The sequence below is a fragment of the Zonotrichia leucophrys genome, chromosome Z (assembly GCF_028769735.1).
Source record: "Zonotrichia leucophrys gambelii isolate GWCS_2022_RI chromosome Z, RI_Zleu_2.0, whole genome shotgun sequence".
NCBI lineage: Eukaryota > Metazoa > Chordata > Aves > Passeriformes > Passerellidae > Zonotrichia > Zonotrichia leucophrys.
In genome coordinates, this window is record NC_088200.1 from 45,408,345 (window position 1) to 45,431,814 (window position 23,470).

Sequence of the window (23,470 nt, forward strand, 5' to 3'; positions counted from 1 at the left end):
CGGTTAATGCTCCTAAAATGTTGTTAAGAGTAGTAAGACTATGGACACATTAAATATGTAACTGACTTCTTTTAGTACAACAGCAGAGAACATTGATTGCTAGCAGAAGAGCCTTCATCTGGAAAGTAACAATGCTTGCAAACTTATTCACTGTGTTACTGATCACTTTGCATAATTATCACAATACAAAGAATTTTAAAATCAATTCAGCAAACTGGAGAGGGCATCAATATTATATGCCTTATTTTAAATATATATTGTTTTCTAATCTAAACTTGTCTGTCTTTCCTTAACCTGAATTTCAAAAAAAAAAGTCTGCAGTAAGGAACTGTTTAGAATACTTTAATTGTTCATGGCTCTGTTTATCCTACGAGCAGCAAAGCAACCTCCACTGGTCACCTCCCTCAGTAAAAAGCATGAATAAGGTCTTTGTTCTACAACTGCCAGCAGTACAATTTACATAAAAGACAATTTGGGAGAGAGAGGGACGTAACGCCACACAATTTTTTGTTATCTTTATATAGGAATTAAAACAAAAAATCTCAATAGCAAAATGGACTGGAACATGTTTGATTGGTTAAAATTATATATAGTGGAATAAATTTAAAACACCATTCCCTAAAGGGCAACATGAAGCAGTCTGCCCCGCATCTCTCCTTGCCCTGCCAACGACATCTGCTGTTGTACAAAGCTAATTTCTTCCTGATAGACTTTGCTTCTGCCCCTCCCGTGCTTCCTTTACTATTTTGAATGTTCTTTCAGGTTTTCTGGCAAGCCTCTGCCTTCCTTCCCAGGACTTCCACATATTACAGAGCTGGTTAGCACAATCGCGGAATTCAACCACTAACCAGAAGCTAAAAATAATCAAACACAAACCTTCCTGTAAACCCCCTTTCTTTTATTCCAGTACGTCCTCTTCAGGACAGGCCTTTGTCCCATTTATTGAAGTTGCAATATTTTAAGGAAATAAGATGTAATGATTTTATCACATGGAACAATCCTACAAAGAAGTAGTGTTTTCTTACGAATTACACACAAGTGGAAAAGAAAATGAGCAAACACCAGACAAGAACTTAGGTCAGATTAGCAGCTGATGAAAATTCTGGTGTAACTAAAAAAAGCCCAACACACCCCAATTTATGTGCTGAGCTTAGGCAGCCAGTAAAGCTATGAAATGGCAACTCATCCTTCCAAAATATTCTACATGTTCTCCTTCACCAACAGTGGAGCACTGGACTGTGGAAAAAAGTAATGACCATAACACAGTGGTTCTCATTAATACTGTCTGTGCATAGTCTATATTTAATGATTGTCCTTCAGCTATTTCTTTTGGGAGAGGTGAAGCAAGAAACTGTTGACATGATGTCAGGTGGGGAACTATTCAACAGTCTTTTTATTCTGTAAGTTATGGAAGTAAAAAACAGTACAGAAGTGTTACTTGTCTTGGGGCAATAAGCAGTCTGATATTAGGATTAGAGCTTGTTCTGTGCCTCCATTGTACAAGTGTGATGGCTCATGGGAGTCCTTGCCCCCTACTTAAAACTGGATGCAAGTATTAAAGCAAAAAATGAGTCATGTCCTATGATTCATTTTGTACATCGAGATAAAACTCATTCTAACTTGCTGACACTATTTTTCTTCAGCTAAGATTAAACGCATTTGTTACTCAGATACCTAAACCCAGGAAATTGTTTGCATAAATAGCAGTAGCATTACAGATTAAGGGCAAGGCATGTAAACTGTGAAAGCTGAACTGCTCTTACAAGATTCACATCAACTGGCCACACTTGCACAGAATCTTTCCAGTATGTGTTTTACAAAACAGAAAGAATTCAAAAGTATGCACGTCTGTGGCCTTCACCCTTATCATCAAACTCTTGAATCATACCTTTACATAATGAATTAAGAATTTCACATTCAATTTTATTTAACTATAAACATTTCTACCAGATGTAAGGGAATGGAAAATTAACTTCCAAATATGAATCAGATGCATATGAGTGGTCATATTGCATGCAAATACTTAGGAAAATAATTTTTGGAGAAGTCAATTGGAAAAAATAATTTCACATGGTCAGGCAAAGGAATAACCAGGTATCCTTGACTCAGATATCATGTCATTAACTTCTACACAAATTAGTTTAAACGACTATCTGAAATTGTAGGAGACTGAGTTAAATATCATAAAAGTAACTACATAAAAATACATATTTCCATATGCTATAAATTATCTTCAGTGTTCTAAATTCAGAACTGCAAAAACATATTCTATTTTTACCTCCCTGTACTCTTTTGAAAAAACATGCTTTACTCTTATGAGGTCTGGGAGTCATTGTATTTACCTCATCCAATAGTGCTGAAATTCATATTGATTGTAAAACATGCACAGAGCATGAACCATTAACCAAGAGCTACTTCCATCGAAACATTTCTCTGTTTAGTAGTGAGAAATAGCAGGTAACAATGCTTATACTCTAAATCTCTAAATGCAAATACTGGGCAAGAACACTTTACAGTTATTGTTCTTCAATGACAAAATCAATCCTTCCCTGTCAAGCTAGCTAGAAAATCATGCCAAACTAACCACAGCATCAGAGAAACTGAAAAGAAATATACTGAGGACTGAACATCTTTTCATACAATCTGCAAGAGCACGGTATAATTTTTCCCTCATGCATTAGTCAATAATTTGGTCCTTCCATTTTACAGACAGTTAAAATCTGCAAGCTGTAATATTACAACAGTGCAATTGCTGAAGTATTGCTGTTCATTACTTCTTTAACTGTTTTTTGTTGCAAGATCTGGAGTATATAGTTTATTCCCTTCACATATTTAATAGCCTAATGAAGACAGCTTCATCAGCCTAAGAACAATACTTGATTCTAAGAAATTTCTCCATCAGCACGGTACCAGGGGGAGACTTGCTGCATCATGGTGGTAAGAAGATAAACTATTGAAGAAATGCAGTAGAATAAAACTACTGCAAATTTTCATGAACTTAATTTTGCTTGGCTCAAAAAAAAAGTATTTTCACTCTTTGAAGAACAAAAGGGTAGAGAAAGAGAAATGCACAGTAACAGAATTAAATGTTTGCAGAGGTATTGCTATACAGCTTAAACTTCACATACTAGCTTTTCCAATTCCATATCATGCTCAGAACCACAAAAATGTCTAAGTAATTTAAAGTTTAGCTCAAAAAAATAAATCCTGAGGTGAAACACACTACAATTTAGAATTTGGAGAATAGCAAGTTCTGCAATACTAAGAAAAAAACTGTCATTACATGCACTATGACATGTTAAATGTGACTATGATGTATTACAATAGCCACAAATTTTGAGGCAGTACATTCACAGTACCGCAATTTATGCCAATGTAACTGGCAGGCATTTCTTGTTTTGGGTGAATGTTTCACCAAGGAAAGTTCAGTGTTTGTGTGCTGGTCAGAAGTCACCAGGCAGTCAGTCCTTACATGCAAACACGTCTATAGAAACTAAAAATTCATGACTTCTGCAGGAAGAAAGCAAGAAATGAAGTGACAGGATGGGCGACCTCAACCATGTGTACTGCACGGATTCAAAAAGCCCACGGAAATCCAAAGACTAAGCAATAGAGAAAAAAATATGTTATTTTCATTTTTGTTGCACAATATATTGATGCCAAGAAAAACAACAGAATTAAGCTCAGGTACTTCAGCCTAAGAAAGAGCTTGGCTTGAGGTTAAAGTCTTTAAACTTCCATGAGGTAGAATAAAATCAAGTATCTTCTTTCCCAGAATATATTAAGCAGGACAAATCCAATTTAGTTTTTAAAGCTGTTGAAAACTCTTTTGATAGTAGTTCATGAAGAGATACTCTGTCATGAGAATACACCCAATTCCGTCCAGTCCAGTCATAGCGCTTGGGCCCACTAGAAAAAAAACACAACAGAACATCACACACTGTGTAAGTACATATTATTTCAGGAGACCTGCTGGAAGCCTGTATGCATAATGTATGCGACAGAGTGCCCAGGAAAAGGAACAGACAGCATGGGGAACGGCTGGTGGGCAGTCTGAGGAAGTGGAGCAGAAAAGGCCTGGTATGTCAGGAACTACTAAGCCATCAAATAGATATATCTGAAAGGTGACAAGATACATCAGTCAGTCCAAGGGGAGACAAGCACTTTCCCATCCTGCTTTTGGCACTGATTTCCCCAAAACTCCTTCCTTTATCCCAATCTTCCCTCACAGATATAATTTTCTTGCACACAAATATCACTACAGATATTTGTATAATGCTGAATTAATGCCACTGATTAGTTCTTGCAAATATTCTAAGCACACCAAAGCAAAAATAATTTCCTTTTAGATGCAACAAAATAATTTAGCCCCTGAAAGCAAATATATTGGCATGTGACAGACTTATAACTAAATGCTATGTTATTATATTGTAATTGAATTGGTTTTTCCAGGCTTACATTAAGTATCAAGAAAGAAACTTGAACACCTGGGTTCTACTCCAGACCTTGCTATCCACCTAATTTTCCAAACATCGGGTGGGAGAATGACTCAAAGGTACTCACTGCTGGTAACATTAGATAAGCAAAGAAAACAGAAAGGAATGAAATTATTATCTGGGATAAATGGAGAAACCCTTGATTTTGTAGGACACATACCTTGGAACTCAGTCAACATGCCAAGTCTGCTAAAAAACAGATTAGTCTGTATATACATAAGAAAAATCTGCAGGTTCTCTCCCTACCATCATAAGCACTCATCTGAACCTTGACTATCCCGAGCTACTCACAATAGTCAAATGAAGAACTTTCCAATCACTGCTCAATGTATGAGAAGTTACAAAGGCAAGCATAAATCCAAGTCACTTTCACTGAAGTCTCACTGTCTGCATCAGAAGTAGTAACTTCTGTTTGCATAAATAGCAGTAGCATTTATGTAAGCATTTATTAAGCATTTATTTAAGTAGTAACTGTTTTAATCAGGGTTATGTGCTCCAGTTATTTTACTAAGTATTTCTCACTTCACCTCTGCAGCACAGGCTTATGTTTATACTCTCCTGCACCCAGAGAACGATGGAATATGATCCTGTCATTCATAAAAATCAGGTTAAGATCTGTCATTTAATAAATGACAGAGAAATATGTATATTATCTGAACTGGTTTTAAATGTTATGCAGTAAATATCAGTGATAAGGTTACCACATGAAACACCTTCATAGTTCTATGAATCTCCAAAAGACTGTACAAATGTGACTTTCAAATTAACGGTTTAAGCAAAAATGCACGTTAATAATAGACTAAATGTATTGCTCATGGAAAGTCTGCATATATGTTTCAACCATAAGAGAAAAAAAATTATAATATCATATTAAGCTATTGCTAACATTCTGTAAGGCTGAAAAGTCTTTTCAGTCAGGAGCTACATTAAATTAATGCAATCACACTGCTGGCAGGTTGCACACATCTTCTGATGCCCCTTTTTTGTAACTGTCAACTAAGTAAAGTTTCACTCAGGTGTACGGATACTCAATAGCAAACAGATGACAAAATAAAATTCCAAGAAAAATGTCTCACAACTTGACAAATTAATCTCCCCTGGAATATAAGACTAAATGTCAACATTTAGTGTAAAAAATTCTCCAAAACATTCAATACAAGCAATTACTGGCAGCGACATTTCCTTTTTTCAATTCCCAGCATATTGCAGTTAAGAAGATGACAGTTCAGATCATACAGTATTTGCTGGAGTTGCCTTTCAGAAGTTAGGAAATAAGTGAACACATAGCATCATGTTCCAGGAAATACCACTGTTTATCTAACACCAGTTAAGGGAGTACAAAAAGGAAAAATTTAACTTTTTTCCTCAAACTCCATTTTCTGGAGCACATATGTCTTAGCTTGCCTGGAGCTAAACAGACGGGAATTATCTGAATTTTGGTTTTTATAAAGAGATGAAGCTCGTGTGTCAGTTACACAAAAATATTATAAGCTCGTTCCTTCACCATTAACACTTATCAGCTCCCTGGGTTCTTTTCAAGGGATCATGGCAAAGAATACAGATTTTGAGGGGGGACAGCTACATCATTTTCCCACTTATATGGCTGCCCTCCTTGCTGAAACCAAGCCTAAAACCTGAAATGGATCAAAACACATCATTAGGAAAGGCAGAGGAAGCAGCTAGCTAAGTCTCCTGTGAAGTGCAGAGGCTGGACAAAAACAACCAGTGTGGCATACATAAACATATAAAGCAGGAAATCCCACAAGCTTAAAAGGGAAGGAGCCACCCTGTTTAAAACACAAAGAGAGGTTTAGATGATGACATCATCATCACTCTTTTTCCAACAGAAGCTTTGTTTGTTTCTTTTTAATCATTGCTGGTAATATTTCCTATGAGTAAGCTATATTCCTATAGGCAGTGGTTTTGGGCTGAAACAGCGTATGAAAATTCTTTGTTACACATTTCCTGTAACAATTAATTTAGGTATGCAGTAATACTGCAGTGTGCCCGAAACCCTGTACCAAACCATTATTGAATATTTAGATTATATCACATTTTAAGACTATGCCTAGTAGAAGGGTTATTTATGAAAAGGATATTACATGATCATGCCATGCTATAAATAAGAGGAAATACATTTCCACCCAGTCTGCAGATATTATGTAACTAACTTACCTAGTGGGTGAGGACAGCCAAATCTGCCGGTTTGGTGTTTGCTTATTGATTACGTATGTTCCCATGTCTCCACCCAATTTAATTGTTAGTACTCCATTCTTAAAAGACAAAGAAAGTAAGAAATAAAAAATTTGTATCCCGCTACTTTGACAACAATTACTTCACCTGCACTGGCAGAAACTTACATACCTGTATCCGATTCTCAACCATCTTCCCAAACAATAATAGCTAAGGAGAATGATCATTAAACCTAGCATATCTTTGAGTCTGAACTAGACTTTAGACTTTCTGGTCAGAGTTTGATTTTAGTGTGTTTGTACCATTCACAATGTTACTACTTAAATAATATTCTTGAGCTTGGACCTGGCATCCTGAAAAGACCAGACCATTGCAATTCATTTTGCAATGATTAAAACATCATCCAATAAAACTTTTTTATATTAATGAACAATGCAGAACTGGTGTGGTCCAAAGTCAAGAAGCTTTATGTGTCATTGCCAGATTTCTGAGCCATGCAATTCTACCTTACTTTTCTTCAGTAATGGTAACAGTTTTACAGGGAACAAACACATATTTTTCTTGATAATTCGGATTCATTCCTGAAAAAATCCTCCAGTTCTAAATTCCATGACTCTGGTTTTCCATGAGTCTGGTTTTGCTGTGGTTATGTCACCTTTACACAATTATCCTGGTGAACATTTATTTTCTCTTTCTTGCTCATATTTCTTACTGACAACATAATTCATGTTTCTAGTAACTGACAAAAATATTTTCTGTTCTGATTTTAAGAGTGAAAAAACAACAATACTTGGACTGGAGTTGATCTAAAGGTGATCTGAATGATACTAATTTAAAAGGGAAATATTTCTACAGAATGCAATGTGACGATTCAGATAATTTATTTAGTTCACAGTATCTCAAATACTTCAAGGCCTATGGCACAACAAAGCTTCTTTAAGGGTATCATACCTTTCATGCTTTAGTCAGAAGATACTACTAGAGGTACATATCATTGCCTGGCTATTTGCTATGTATAAACACTCACTATGGGGAAAAATACTTTCAGGCATGAGTATCTCCTGCCTGCCAACATACTCTGTAGCACAAGCAGCAACTCAAAGCTTCCTTCCCTTACAAAGTAACTCAGAGGAACATATCTCAAGTAGCACTAGGCTTAAAATAATACTCTTGGGATCTGATTTTTTACCTTAGTTTCCCTGCTCTTTCTGTGCTTAAGGCACAGAATAGGTAAATCTGTGATAAAAGCTATAAAAATAAAAGTGTCTTCTGGTTACAAGTCCCATCAGGTTTGTCCTGCCAGTTATTTCTATTGGACATTAGTACAGTGCACAGAAGGGCAAGAACAAGCTACTTCTCTGGTTGTCAGAATTTCAAGTTTTCCATATCTCATGGTCTTAGAATTGTAGAGATACAGCAGAATAAGAACAGGATGGAGGATTAGGCCTGAATAATGATATACAGGTTCTGTATATAGCATTCTTCTATGAGATTTGTAATGCCATACTAAGTATTCAGTGTGCTACATGTTTCTACAGACACACTATAAGTAAATAGGTTTTCAAAGAGTCAACAAAAAATTATACTATTGTTTATACTGTGTATCAGCTGTTAGAAAGTATTGTTCCTCCATCCTTGCAAGGTAAATAGAGGTTAACCTCTACTGATATGTTGAAAACATTTTCTCATATATTTTACAGTACTTCTCAAATGCTACTCAAAATTGAAGAAAATATTACTTGAATTTTTTTAAGAATTTAAATTGCAAGATACTTTTACCATATTTTAAGAAATACTGCTGTATGTATTTTGTACTACTGGATGAATGTTTGCTACTTCCCGGTAACAAAAATATTCTTCTAAAGAGATTCTTTTTTTTCCTGAACACGAAAATATAAATTGCTCAAAGCACTCACAGTTACAACAGCCACAGCAGGCCTTTATCACATTTGCCACCTTGTGGTTTCTTGCAGCACTGACCCTGTTTGTTTAGAATTAAAACCTGGGCTATTTAACCCTCTCCTTTCAACAGAAATGACAGCATATTATTAATTGTCATCATCCTGTCTATATAGTAAAGGACCACTGATAAAAATTAAGATGTAAAAGTATTAGCTCTTGAGCTTCACAAGTCAATGTCAAACATAATCCACCATACAGTAGATGGAGAAAAAAATTATGACATAACTCATCTGCTTAGCATAATGAAGTGTTTAATAATACTAAAAAGGTAAATTTCAACTATTGCTTATTTTTGTCCTAGGATAGTTACATCAGGCTAATAGGTACATTGATCTCCTAAAACATACTGAAGAGTAACGTTTTAAAATGCTTTCTACCAGAAAAGCAATTAGCTGTAACATTATCTATATACTTAATTAAAACAACAAGTAGTATTTGCTGAACAGAAAGCTACTGGCAATATGTTATTTTATATCCTAGCTATCAGAAATACAGAATGAAAATTATGATGACAAAGCTACACAAGGAAGTCCAAAAACTACAGGCTTTTGTTTTGGTTTTGTATTTTGCACAGTGAAACCCAAACCACCTGATTCAACATTCTGGGGCACAAAAACATAACTGACAGTGCCAGTACAAAGCAATCTCGTTGTGGTTAAGACATGAAGAGAGAGCAATAGTTATGTGACCTCAAAAAACTGCAGTTTTGAAAAACCTGTGTAGCAGACAGTACTGTAGGGAGAAACGGCACTCTTCTCCAAGTCATGTTGAGGGCTGTAAGACATAGATCACTTCAGGAACTGAATTTATAAAAAAACTAATAAATCCCCTATACAAATAACACAAACATTTTTGTTCTGAGTCTGTCACTCCTGTATTTGAGTAACTGGCTACTGAAGGCTCCAGCCATGCAATGTCTCCTGTGACAGTAGCCTCTTCCCCATGTGTACGCTCTGGTCTCACTTCTGCAACAACCTGTCCAACACTGCACCCTCCTGTTGCTTCTCTCCACCACAGGCTGTCATTAAAGCCAGGACAAACATACACTACCTGGTCAATACAAATGCTGCTTGTCTGTATTCAGGGCAACCAAAGAAACTGCTCTAACAGTTACATGAGATGTACTGTGCTATGTAGTACACCAGAAGGGAACTGACTGTGCCTGTTTAGGAAAATTTATAGAACAATGTGAAATAAGAGAACAGTTTCCATCTCCACTGTGCTCATGTATTATTCAATATTATGTCTTTCTCTAAACATGAAAAATTTTGAATCCCTAAATCACACAATGGTATGTGTTGCTTCTCACCAGAATTGTTGCCCTGGTCAGTATACAATAAATGGGTAAAAATTCATTGCATTTTTAGTATCAGCACTAAGGTGACTAATTTAAAATTCTCCTTCAAATAATAGGAAAAAACCCCTACAATAATTACAGTGGTAATATAATATTTAAAACATACCTCTAGAGAGACATCATAATCTTCTGGGGTAAAAGGTTTATCTGCCAGGTCCTCAAAGAAATCTGCTAAGGAGTCCAGTGTTTCTTCAGCCAGTTTCTCATAGGTTGTCTCATCTAAAGAGCTACAAATGACATAGAAGTCCACAATTAGGAGGAAAAGCATGGAAGACAGCATTCTCCCTATAATAAAAACATACCAAGACCACAGCTTTGGATGAAACTGTAACCATGAAATGATCTTATAAAACAAGTAGTCATTTTTCTTAAGGTGATGTAACTGACAATCCACCTTATCAATGGAAGTGAAATTTTGAAATTAGTTGGTATTAGAGATCTCTTAACTGAGGAAAAGATACTTGCTTCCTTAGATATACTAACCCCATTTAGTAAACAGCATCAGATTTTAAAGTAAGGAATTTTCATAATAGGACTTTGTTTAAGTTTTGAACTCTACAAATAGAGACAAAAGCATCTCCCATTTAGAAATATGTCATTAGGCTCTACAAAACTTGCTGTAGCTATACACAGTTTAGAAATGTCAATATCACATGTCATGTTTATGCATAGCATTTGCCTCCTCAACTGGAATTACCCATGCAACCTGGTAATTAGATGTTATTTAAACTGTGCTTATGAACTAACACTTATGAATTACAGACTACTCCAGAGAGTCTCAAAGCACCCTTGTGGCCATTACGTAAGGCTTAAAGCACCTGTGAGACCAATTCTCCTTCAGTCTTTAGTGGAACCAAGAGCAGAACAGTTTAATTAACCAAATGTAATTAAAATCACGTAAGCTGTTCCATCTCTATCAGTGTCAGCTTTCAGCTGAGTGTGTAAAGGGGTGTCCCTGCCAGCAAACACTTTGGGAAAATAATCTCAATTTTTGCTAATACTTATGGCAATGAAACAGCTGCTATGGGCTGAATATATAATATATATCAGTTCATAACAGAAACTATTAGAAAAGTTTCTTATCCAGTTACTGAAATATACTCTATGCCACTGATGTGAAGGACACCAAAAAATGCTTTGGGGCATGGGGAACAGAAAGCCTTTGGATCGGGCAGGATTCATGTACAGGTTCAGGGTCCACTTTAGGCACCTGAAGGCAAGAGCCATTTCAGACATCTGCATAATCCTTTATTGTGTCTACAACTACTGCATCAGAAGGGAGCAGTCTCCAAGAGATGCTGTGTCACATTCTCTCAGAACACGCAGAAATTTCTGATCCTCTGGCACATGTGAAATGGTGCTAGACACCTGTGTTTAGGTACACAATTTTGTAATTTGTATATTTGCTAAGTGACTTCGCAAATACACACAAAATGCTTTTAGCTGAAACTGTAGTTGTCTTTTACATCATGTCAACATTACATTAGTTTGGTAGTATTAGTACATATATAAGTTATTCTAAAATACATAACCAATATTTTCATATGAGTATCTCAAAATGTATTTTTACCTTGTGTCACTCAGAGTTCTTGCATTTCTCAAATTCATGAACCAAGCAGTCCTGCTCTTCACATCTGAATAATATTGTAATTGCTGTTTAAAGTAAGCAGAAACAAAATGGAATTAAAGTTAAAATGTAATGAATTATAAACTACGTATTTATCATATAAATTAAACAGCTCCTTTAAGTCCTTTCCATCCTCAAGTAAAATGTTCATATTCTATATTGCGGGGCTAATATGGAAGGAATTATGCATCTTTAGTCGTCAGATAATTGCAGCAATCTAGAATTATCCCTGTCTTCATTATGCAAGCTAATGGAATAAAGCCCCACACCCTCTCATTCATAGAAGAATGAACTAAGAAAAGAGAACTATTCTAACTTTTCTATTGCTCTACCACAGAATTACTGAGCAACTTCGGTCTATTAAATAACTTAGGCTCAGATTTTCCTAAGTATCCACTACTCAAATGCTGCACTACCAACAACATGCGTCCCTCTGATGGAAGTCAGGAACGTATTACGCTGAAACAAACACAAACCTTGGATCATCCTTATGTAGAAAGAGCCAAAACCACTTCAGATCCCAGATTTCCAAATTATGGAAAAGCTGTATCCCCAGGCCAGACACAGTAGTAGAAGTATTTATCCTATCCAGCAGGAAAGGAAGACGGCATGATTTGCATTATCTTCCTAACTGGCACTGACCGTTCGGCTTAATGGTAGAACAGCACTCATGATTACTTTCTGTGTACTCATGCAAGGTTCTGAAAACTTCAGACGGAGCTGAAAAGCAAGTGACACTTGCAAAGGAGCTATGTCAGCCTCTCTTCAAGAACGGCCGATCTCTCTCCATGTGGCGCAACACCTATCCGCATGTATTAGCAATGAGCTGCCTGTTAGTCCAAAACCACGACACAGGCAGAAAGGACAGAAGGGCGACACAAAGATACCGGTCGACAAAATACACCACACTGCTTATATGCTTGACTGCATCCTTACCCTACAGCATTTTATACACGCTCAGAATCAAAACCTACAAGACCACGAGCACGTTCAAGCTCTGTCGAGGCTGAGGCATTAATTCCATCAGTGTGCTCCTATATTCGGTTTGTGACTGGAGGCTGCCAAGAGCGGTGTCGGCACACAGCCGGCACCTGCCTCCGCGTACCACACCCGGCTGAGGGCGGCCAGCACCGCCTTCTGCGCCTGGAGAGGGGCAGCAGAGGAACGCACCAGCTCCGGTGTGCGCCAGCTCCCGAGGCACGGAGAGAACGAGAAAGCAGAAGGCAGGCGGGAGAGTGGGCAGGAGAAGACGCGCCCCGCTGCCGGCCGGCCTGCGAGGAGGCGGCCCGGCGGCGGCGCCGGCCTGGCTGCCGCGGGCTGACACAGACCTGCCCGGAGCCGGCGGCCGCCTAGCGAATCCCCGCCTGTAGCCCTTCCCTCCCTGCCCGCCCCAGCCGGGGCTCGGCCACGGCCGCTCCGCCCGCCGCGGCGCAGGCCGCGCCTCGCCCCCGCCGTCCGCCCGCCCCTGGCTCACCGTGCGGCCGCTGCCGGCGGCGGCTGTGCCCGCCCTCGGGGCGTCCCCGGTGCCGCCGCGCTGCCGCGCCCCGGCCGCCGCCGCCGCCGCCCGTCCCGCGGCGCGCACAGCGCCCGCCGCCCCCGCCCGCCACATAGCACCCGGGCCGCTGCGGAAGAGGCGGGGCGGGACAGGGCCGGGCGGCCGCCCGCCACCGCCTCCCCGCGGCGGCGCGAAGGGAGCGGGGGGCCGGGCCCTGAGGGCTCGTTCGGCCGCACGGCAGAGCCGAGCAGCGGGAGAGTGTGCGGGTTTTCCCTTCCTCCCAGCCACTGCTGTCTCCAGCCTCAGCAGCGCCAGGATAAATCAAAGCCAAGCGCTTTCGCTACCGAGACAGCACAGGTGTATCGGAGCCGAACACGGTCTGTCCGCCTCGCAAGGCTTTCGAGGCGGCGGGGCTTTCCCCGCCAGCCTTATACCGGTGTCTTTCCCTCGTCTCTAGCACGGCCTAGGGACCCGTTTCCTGTCCCTAGGAAACGGGTGCCGGGCCCGGTGTGCTGCTCAGGCTTCCCTCGGCGAGATCTGGACCCCGACGTGTCAGAGACAAGGAGCGGCCTGCCCCCGCTGAGCGCCTCCAGCTCGCCGCTGCTCTTAGAGCAGGCAGTGAGCGCTCTGGGCCAGTGTCTGCGGGCATCTGCTCACGCACAGCGGCCGCGCTGGGGAGATTTACAAGGAGCTGGCCCCTGGGGTAAAATAGCAATTAGAAGCCACACTACGCACAAGCATTCACTCAGGGACCCGTTCGAGGACTATTTTCTGTGACAGGAAGTGTTCTGTTCTACATCCTGCAGGCAAAATGTGTCGCTGAGCCGCTGAAGGGAAAATAAAGCACATAATTTATCACACCTGACATTTTCCACTAAGTTACATAAATGCTGATGATGCCATACTATCAACAGTATGTGAAGATGTAGAGTCTCAGCCAGACATGTCGTATTGTTGCTTAAAGTGAAATAAATAAACTAGGTTTGCCAAATAGATGAGAGGTAAGAAATAATTTCTATAAAAAAGGTTTCTTCAAAAACCTACACAGTTTCTATAGGAACACTGACAGGTTTCACTTCAGAGCCTTCCACTGGACAGGACCAAAAGCTTCGGAAGCCTACCGCTGGTTACTGTGTGATGCATTTTTATATTTCAAAAACTCTTAATTAAAGTAAGCAGTTAGTTGCTCTGAGCCACCTGATCTAGTTGAAGATGTCCCTGCTCATGGCAGAGGGGTTGGATGAGGTGGTCTTGAAAGGTCCCTTCCAATCCAAATTGTTCTATTGATTCTGTGATCTTCCACCACATTAGGGAATTAGTTATCAAGTTTCTCACCAAGATCTGTAATTTTATAATACTTTTCTATAAGCCAAAATTAATTATTTTACTCTACACAAGGCAAAAAAGTTCAAACAAGCCCCTTGCGCAAATTTCAACTGAAGTTATGAAGACTGTTTTACCTAAAAGCTGTGTGTATCAAACTGGTACCTAACTCAGCCGGCTTCTTGTCTGTTTTCAACAGACTCCTGTGTGTTTCTTTGTGAATTTTACAGGATGTTACTACCAAGCAAGGATCAGTAACACAACTGCTAAAGGGCTCTAATTACGGATTAGCAATTTTAACAATAGTTTTTAAGTGTTTTTAATCTTGATTCCTGTCCCTTAGGAGCAACAGGAACAACAATTGATGTTTTTCATATCACAATACTGGCATCAGTACCTTTTTATGCTGGTGCAAAATACTTGTGGAGGAGTTGCAGATGCAGAAGCCCTGTAGGGTCATGCCCCACACATTCAGTCTGGAAAGAGCTGATAGATTTTTTTACTTAAAGCAAATATTAAATGTTTCAGCAAATGTCTTCTATGAAGAACAGGGGGAGTGTGCTACTGATTGTTCTTGTATCATTGTCTAGTGGAAGGGTTTGGGAAAATACTCTTGAGTTATATGCAATTAAATTGCCCATGACAAAGAGACTGTGTACAAAAGACTGATTGTGTCTCAGTCTCTGAATAGTTTGGTACAGACATTCTGGTTTTGGACAGAATTGTTGCAGTTAAGTTGTGAATCCTTTGGGTTCTTCCTAAGAACAAGTGATTCAGATGCTATAGTTACTCGATAATTGGGGAACATTGATAATTGGGGAAAAATTGTCATGTGTGTTCTTTATGAAGGTTAATTGGGTGCTAAATGTTTTTCCCCAAATGAGACTAATGACAACTATCTGCACAGAGACATAGTCTAAATATTCTGTACACTGTGCATACAGGAACAGACACTTGGCAGAGATGTACAAAATGTTTTTCTCATGGGACATGAAGATTGGTTTTGCTTTTCTCAGAGCTGCAGAATAATTTTCTTCCTGAGATTAAGCAGTCCAATTTTAAAGCCTAGAAAAGTGGTAATCATGAGATACAGGCTCAAAACCAAAGCAGTTTCTGTAGTTACCCTAAAATAACTTCCCATACTGATAAAACCTGAAATGGTTTTATAAAGCAGTGCCTATTGAGTATGTTCCTTTGGCTTTCCTGCTCTAATTTCAAGATTCCCCTTATCATTATAGAGCTGGTAAAGACAGATTCCATGTTTGTCATATCTCAGGAGGCCTCTTAAGATTTTCCCACAAAGGTAGAGAAATGCAAGAACAATTTTGTCTAGTATGGATCAACAGCAGGATGACAGGTGTGATAGGCTTCAGAAAAAAATCGTTTATTCATCAATAAAACTATAGTTTACAGTAGTATTTTCTAAATAAATTATAGAATTTCTCTTTTACAAGAAATAAAGTAAAATCAAAAATATTTCAAGGACAATATATGTACACAACATAAGGCCTTGTTATAAATAACATTTTTATCTCCTTTTTACCAACAGTGAAAGTATCTTTAGAAGCTCATTTTCATATGGTATGAGCAGATATTTGCCCTAACCCTCATACAACATCAGTTCCAGTTTCCACTGGTGTGGACCTAAGCAATTAGAATGGAGTGGGTCAGAAAAATGAAATTTATTTTATTCACCACTGTGCTTATTTTTAAATAGGTAAAATAGGTAATAGAATTTGCTTGTGCATAGTTACAGAATGCATGCAAATGAAACTACTAGAGAGCTGATAAGAAAATATCACTTCAGAGTCCAAAAAAGGTGATTGGCAATATTGTAGAAAGCAGCCTGAATACAGAGTTCTTCACAGTTGAGCAAGCAACAACAGATGACAGCAGAATGTGGAATGTTTCATATCATTTTTGTCAAGTCCATCAATTCTTTCTATGGTTCAAAGATCCTGGCACTTCTTAGAATTAGTTCTGTTGATTATTACTCTTTGTCTATTAGGCTCAGCAAATTCCTTCTTCTTAAACAAGGGGTGCAGAAAGTGCTCTTCATTAACCATGGTCACTTCCCTTAGTTTTACTCTTCATATATTCTTTGTTACTGGAAATACAGAAATGATAAGTTAAGAGTTGTGTTTACTTGTTTTCTTACAGAATTATACATAGGTAACATCTTTCTTCCCCCAAACAGGCTGCAGTACAATTTGGCAGTGATTCTCTTATGACCTTGGGCCCTGATCAAAAGCACTGGGTCTCTTGTACAACATCTGACCCCTATGGGTTTTGCAGGCATTGCAGTACACTTGTATTATGTGAACTAGAACTACTTGCTGCTCCAAAATGCTGAACACTCTGGATATCGCAGAAGACAGAACAATCTGAGACCACTCAGCAATTCACAACAGGTTATTTTTATCTTGCAGAACTGTGGTATTTATTACTTAAAAGTACCAGTCTTCATATATCATGAATATTAGTGCTCTCAGCAGAAGCATGGTGTCTTTCCCCAGGTGAAAAATCATACCTATCAAAAAAAAACTTTCAGGCACAATTAATGTTCAAGTCAATGTGGCAATCATTTGATTTCACAAAAAAAAAAAAATTAAAAATATTTAATAATCTTAATGGATCACAGTTTTCTAAAGTACCCTCATGTCATAGAAATAGTTGGTCACTTCTTGGCATCCCTGTGGAGTTAGAGATGAACCGAAAAGAAACTCTTCCTTGCTGAACATTTTATTATGACAAATCAAACTAAGGATGAAGTGGCAGATGAAGAATATATTTCAGTAAACTGGATGCATCTCAGCTGATATACCCAAAATGAAGCAAGACACAAAATCAAAACAAAGGGATCTGCAATGACCTTAGTCTAAAACCTTATTAAAAAACATTACAAAGATGTAAGGTTACATTTATTAAACAGATTTTTAAGGTCACCTTTACCTTATGCTTTTTGATACAGGCACTTAACTAACCTTTAAATAGTTTGACAACAGTTTAATCTTGATTATGAACAAAAAATCTCTGAAGGCATTTCTTAAGCTTATCTCAGAGAATGTAACCAGTAGATTTAAATCAATATTTTTATTATGACTTCTAGCACAACCCTTGAACCTTGAGGAATGATATTTCAATATTATTCTATGAAAACTTTAAACTTCCTACTGTATTGTGCACCAGTGTTAGGGTGTTCATAATCACCGATGCTACTGAGCACAGCGCCAGTCTCTCAGGTGCTGTTCCCTCTCTCTCTCAGAAACTGTGATCTGGCAAGTAGAGTTGATGAACATATTAGCACTTGAATGTCTTAAGGCAGTAAAGTACTTAGAAAGTACAGAACAATTTCATACGTGAAGTGAAATTGTTGTGAAGTGAAATTGTTGGACAAGTGAGTAAAATTAAAGAAAGTGGTATTCTAAAATCAATGTGATGTAAAGCTAACAAGGACTTTCAATTAATTTTACTGTTTTTCACAAAGGTGACTATTGGTATTGCTGATGCTGGTTTTATGGTATTCCACTAATTATGCAATGGAATTATGACTAGTTTATTCTTGTTCTTGTTTCCTTTCCTCTGACCCTTCCAAAGCATTTCAATGAAAGATTTCAATAAAAGATGCATGACAGAGTTGGAGAAAAGAGACCTGACAATAACTTGTAACAACTATCAACTGTATGAGTCAATCACAGAAATACTCTTGATGGTTCTAATGTTCTTTTAAGAAGATGGGATTTTCAGATGTTCATATTTATGGCAGGTACAGTCCAGTACTGTATTATTCTAGAAAGAAATCCATCTATTTCAAGGCTCAGGACATGATCCTCTAGGCAACACTGTATCTACTACACAACTTTTGGATTTCACTGATTACAGATAAAGGAAACATCTTTTTTTTTAAATAAAAACTGAGTTTGGCTGTAGCAATTTGGTCCAAAATGATAAATAATGCACAAATGACACTACAGGAATCATTCCTGTAATCACTGTCTGAGATGTCTCACACTGTGTATATAATGGATTTACAATGTTTGTGCCTACTTGAGGCTGTCTTGGAGCATATTTGTGCTCCAGTTCTCTTTCCATGGATATGTTTTTGAGCTGATTGATTTCTTCTTATGGTGTTTAAAAAGCCCCAGGCATGAGAACATGTGAAAATACATGCTGGCATTTTAGCACTTGGCTTCCTCAGGCAGCATATTGCTTGTGATCTGAATTGGTACCTTTTTAATCTAATCAAGCACCTAATTGCTGTGCCTGATTTTCATGCAAGGGTGACTAAAATGTTCTTTCTTACATAATGTTTCTTCTGCAAGAGCACCTCTGCCAAACAACGTTTGACTGCTCATTTGTTTTTCACCTCCAACCTGGTTTCAGTTTCATGGGACACATAGGCCTCGTTTTTCTCTCTCTTTTTTTGGGATCATGCATGGATGGATACAGGGAAAACACAGATCACAACAGAGGAAAGGAGCAGTTAACTGTGCTGCATAAAACAAGTTGGTTTGCCCCTTTCAGCCTGAAACAAGTTCTGTTTTGAGGGGAGTGCTTGATTGGCTCTACCATGCGCACATAACATTTTAAGGGTTGTTATGCTCTCAGGGGAAAGAAAGGATGCCTGTAAGTGAGGAGGTCATAATTCCTTTCTCATACTCTCAGTGTTCAGGTTCACTCTACTGAATTTTTCCACCAGTATCTTCAGAAGAAATGGTGAGGCAGAGAAACTGAAGTTTCCGTAAAAAGAGCAACATATCAAAATTTGAGGTATGCTGTGCAGTGTGACAGCACAACTTCTAGCATGTTTTTACATGTATTCTGCCTAGGAATTGCTTTAATTTCAGCTGCACTTTTAATTATTCCATAACAGCACCCTGAAGATAACTACACTGTGATTAAAATTTAATTGAAATTATGAGGAAGAGTATAAAAGAAAAGGCATACTGAAGAGTCAAAGTTTTGACAGCTTCTAAACAAGCATTTTATAGACCAATAATTGTTAATCTGCTTACCTATGCATCTACAGCAGCTTTGAAATACATAATTAATCTTCAATATTATTTTAAGACTTCAAAATCCTATAATAAAATTGGCATTTGGAAATAAGCTGCACCATAAGTAATTTTAAATGTAATAATATAATCTATGCAATTCTTCTGACACAAATCATAGCTACACTAAACCAGGTTCTAAATATACTGGGCTTGCTCATCACTACAGTTATTCCGTGATTTTATTTTACTGATGCCTTTACCAACCCATATCTTCAGTAGCAGTGACATTTAAATATAAATTTTATGAACCTTTCCTTTAACAACACGAGGCAATGCTGTATTTTCATGTGTAAACTTCTGTACTACCCAAGAATTTTGCATTGTAGTTAAATATACAGAAGTATTCTGTAACAAAAAAATAATTCATTAATGAAATCCTATACGCAGGACATACATTTATTTAAGATCCTATACACTGGACACATATTTCTTTATTTAAGTCCTATATTTACCACCAGATGACTTAACATATACAGCATCATAATGGAAGAAACTTAAAAGTTTTTCACTGCTATTTACATGCATTTCCTTTTTCTGTTGGAAGTATAAGGGAAATCAAGCTTACTTGAAGTAAATCAATTAAATACCTAAGCCTTACTACTTACTTACTTACTACTACCTAAGCCTTACTTCTTACTTACTGATTTTACTGATATTGTAGTACAGTATATCAGCTATCTTTATAAATAATGTCATGGGAAGGCAAAGAAAACACAGTAAAATAGTTTATAATAGCATGTGTTGCTTTTTAAGCTAGAGAAAACTCAATCAAAAATTTGATACTTCACTGCAAAACAGAAGGAGTAAGGTGACTTTTATTCCTTACTTTTTAAGTGGAATTATCACTTTTAAGGAACTCCATGGCAATGCTGGACTAAGGTCTTCAGGATTGTTTGCATTGTTAAGGAACTTTTGCAAGACTGGACTTCTATCTTTTACTAATCAAATGCCACTGGACACTGAGACACTAACAACAGCATTTGCTGTCAATGCATGAACTGAAACCAGTATATAGGGCTTCAAGGGAATTTTAAAAAGAGGTCAAATTTTTTTTTACAGAGTAAGAAGGAAACCCTGTTTTGTAGATTTCTACATCAAAGTGCTAAATGGAAGTGTGTTACCTTCTCTGTTTCTGGTTTATATACAAGAAACCTGTTTATCTCAGACAGAATAATTTGTTTCCATCTGTCTGACCTATCATTGTATTACATATTCATAAAAGCAAGATGCCTTTAATGTTTGAAGTTAGGCAGAGAAACATCTCAAATTTAGAAGTATTTTCTACATCACTGATCTTCTATTTATTATTTATAATTATTAATTGCATTATTTATTCCTTCTATTTAATTGATAGTTAAAATTATTTGTCTGAATTAATCAGTATTGTAACTATGTTACTAGAATAATTAGAAATCATTTAGATTTAGAAATCATACTTATTGCTCATTGCTTAGTCATATTCTAGTCATAAAAGCTAGATTTCTTAAGCTATTATCTGGGTTAAAAGGTTTATGAGAAAATAAACCAATGTAACTTAAAAGTAAACTTGATTTGAGAGTGTACGTAATGGTGCTTCTTAGAGTAGCAAGTTAACAAAATGCTAGTTTGAACTTGGTCTTTTATCAGAACTAAGGAATTATGGGCCCTGACCAGCCTTAAGTTGTGGTGTCCTGGAACAAGAATTCTTGTAACATGCTTTTACCAGGTACATTCTCAGTTTTGACATCAGCAGCACAGTGTGAGTTTGCTTGGAGTTCTCTTAATGTAACACCTCAAATCCAATACTATTGCCTGTAAGAGGAATTCTTTTTTTTACAACTTTTTTTTTCTGTTCCCCCTCACCTTACTTGACTATCAGAATTTCCATGCAAAACTGCTCAGAAAATGCCATTTTGAATTTACTCTTTATAGTAGATTAACATAATATCATTTTATGACAAAATTTTTTTTCTATACGTGGGACCAAAAATTCATACTTCTTAATTTACTAGTGGACTAAAATTTGTCCAAAAGATTTAGCATTTTGGCATTTCAAAACAGGAGGCAAAGACATCACAGAATTAATGAAGCCCAAAATTAAGCAAGTTAAGGTATTTTTCATGAAAATATATAGTGGGTAAGACTACAGCAGCTTGCCTCGTGGTAGAAACACAAAGATTATTAATCACAGCCTTAAAGGAAAATCTGAGAATGCCATTTAAAACTACATTTTTCTCCTTGCATTTTCCTCTTTTAAAAGTACATCTTGTAACCTTTCATTGATTTGCTTTATTTTTGAGATGTACATTAGAAATTACTAGTTTCTAGTGTTCTCAAAAACATGCATATTTTCCTTCTAATATGCATTTAATCATCCTCCTATAAAAGCAAAATTGCCTTCCTGTCAGCACTTATACTTTAGTACTATCAGGTTTTCCCAGCCACAGGCTAATTGCTGTTTCTAGGTCCACTGAAGGATATTATGGGGCATCAGGAAGTAACAGATTAGTAGATGGGACAGCATACTGTTCCTGTTTCTTCCACAAACGCCTCAGTACACATACAGGGTATATGTGAATAAATTAAAGCTCACTTCCACAACAATCTCAAAACAAGTAGGCATCAATACACGGTGTGGGGACATGAGACAGAAAGCAGGGGTAAGTAACTTCTCAAAATGAGTTTGCTTAAGAAGTAATATGTGCTTAGCTATAGTATTCAATTTCCTTGAAGACAGCATACCTGGGGAGCTCAGGTCTGTGCCATTACCTTGATTATTGAATTTTGAATTTGTTTTTCTTCAGAGTGCAGAGAAAGGGTGCTGCTAGTTCCAAAAAGCATCTGTGATTCTCTCCACTTAAGACCTATTTATCCTATTTATTCTTCCAGACCTTTGCACAGGGGAATAAGCACTGGGTATTTGTATGACATCCAAAGTTGGGGTTTAATTATTTTTCTGTTGATATTCATCAGTGGAATACCCACCTACTGACTGCAATCTCCAAGACATAATAGTAATGAATGTTCTACAAGCTGGAAACTAACTGAAGAGATTATTTTCACACCTCAAACTCATACAGACAGCTTTACAAAAGGTGTAACTGTGCCTGTCACTAGATTTTCAGAGCATTCCACCCTCTACCCTACAGACTTCAAACCTATAAAGAAATACTTCAGAGTGCAAAGTAGTATTATTGTTAAAGAAGACTGTTGCTTTATAAACTAAATTCAAAAGCTATCAGGAATAAATTGTTTCCGTGTTTAAAGGGGGCCAAAAGAACAACAGATTGGCCCAGGCTAAAGGGACCATAAGAGGCTATCTAATTCCTCCTAACATTTTGTGGAAAGGCAGCCTGGATAAGATTATCAAGAATCACTGTCTGCTGCATCTTGAAAACCTCCTGTGATGGGGACTTTACCACATATCCCTGGGGAAGTTGTTTCAGTGAATCATTCATCATTATAAATACACGCTCATTGTAAATCATTCTCCTTAAATCATTCTCATTGTAAAACCAGTTATTTCTTACATAGCGAGGAAACCTCCCTCACTACAACTTGTATCCACTGCCTCTAGAGAAAAGGAGTGTCTCAATACTATCTTCAGTCATGCCTTTAAGTTTTGGAAAACTTTGTTGAGGTCCCTCCTGAAAATTCTGTGGACTGAAACGAGCTAACTTTTACACTCTTTCTTCAAATGTCAAGTTCTCCCTATCCTTGACCACCTTTATGGCACTCCTTTGACTCATCTTCAGTCCACCCACATCTGTTTTGGAACTGTGGGGGCCAGAACTGGGCACACTGCTCCATGTGCAGTCTGACAAGCGCTGGTGAAGTGGGATGGTCACATCCCTCTCTGTGAGCAGTGCCCCATGGATGCATCTCAGGATCCACTTTGCCTCAGTAGCTGCAGCAGTCACTGCTGACCTGGTGTCTGCGTGTTGTCCGCTGGGAGCCCCGGGCTCCTCTTGGCAAGGCTGT

The 23,470-nt window shown here is 38.0% G+C and overlaps 2 protein-coding genes across 2 annotated transcripts in view; both read right to left on the reverse strand.

The window, feature by feature from the left end:
* Positions 1-881: 881 nt before the first annotated feature.
* FXN (frataxin) lies at positions 882-13,244 on the reverse strand. Its single transcript, XM_064736722.1, has 5 exons — positions 13,110-13,244; positions 11,579-11,661; positions 10,115-10,235; positions 6,672-6,769; positions 882-3,909 (listed from the first exon to the last, which is right to left on the reverse strand). The coding sequence occupies exons 1-5, from the start codon at positions 13,242-13,244 to the stop codon at positions 3,756-3,758; spliced, it is 591 nt and encodes a 196-aa protein (XP_064592792.1). The 3' UTR covers positions 882-3,755.
* A 2,572-nt stretch (positions 13,245-15,816) lies between these two features.
* PIP5K1B (phosphatidylinositol-4-phosphate 5-kinase type 1 beta) overlaps positions 15,817-23,470 on the reverse strand; it is a 97,555-nt gene continuing 89,901 nt past the window's right edge. The window contains exon 17 of the mRNA XM_064736471.1: positions 15,817-16,560. Within this exon, the coding sequence (XP_064592541.1) occupies positions 16,558-16,560 (3 nt within the window). The 3' untranslated portion in view covers positions 15,817-16,557. The remainder of the gene's footprint in view (positions 16,561-23,470) is intronic.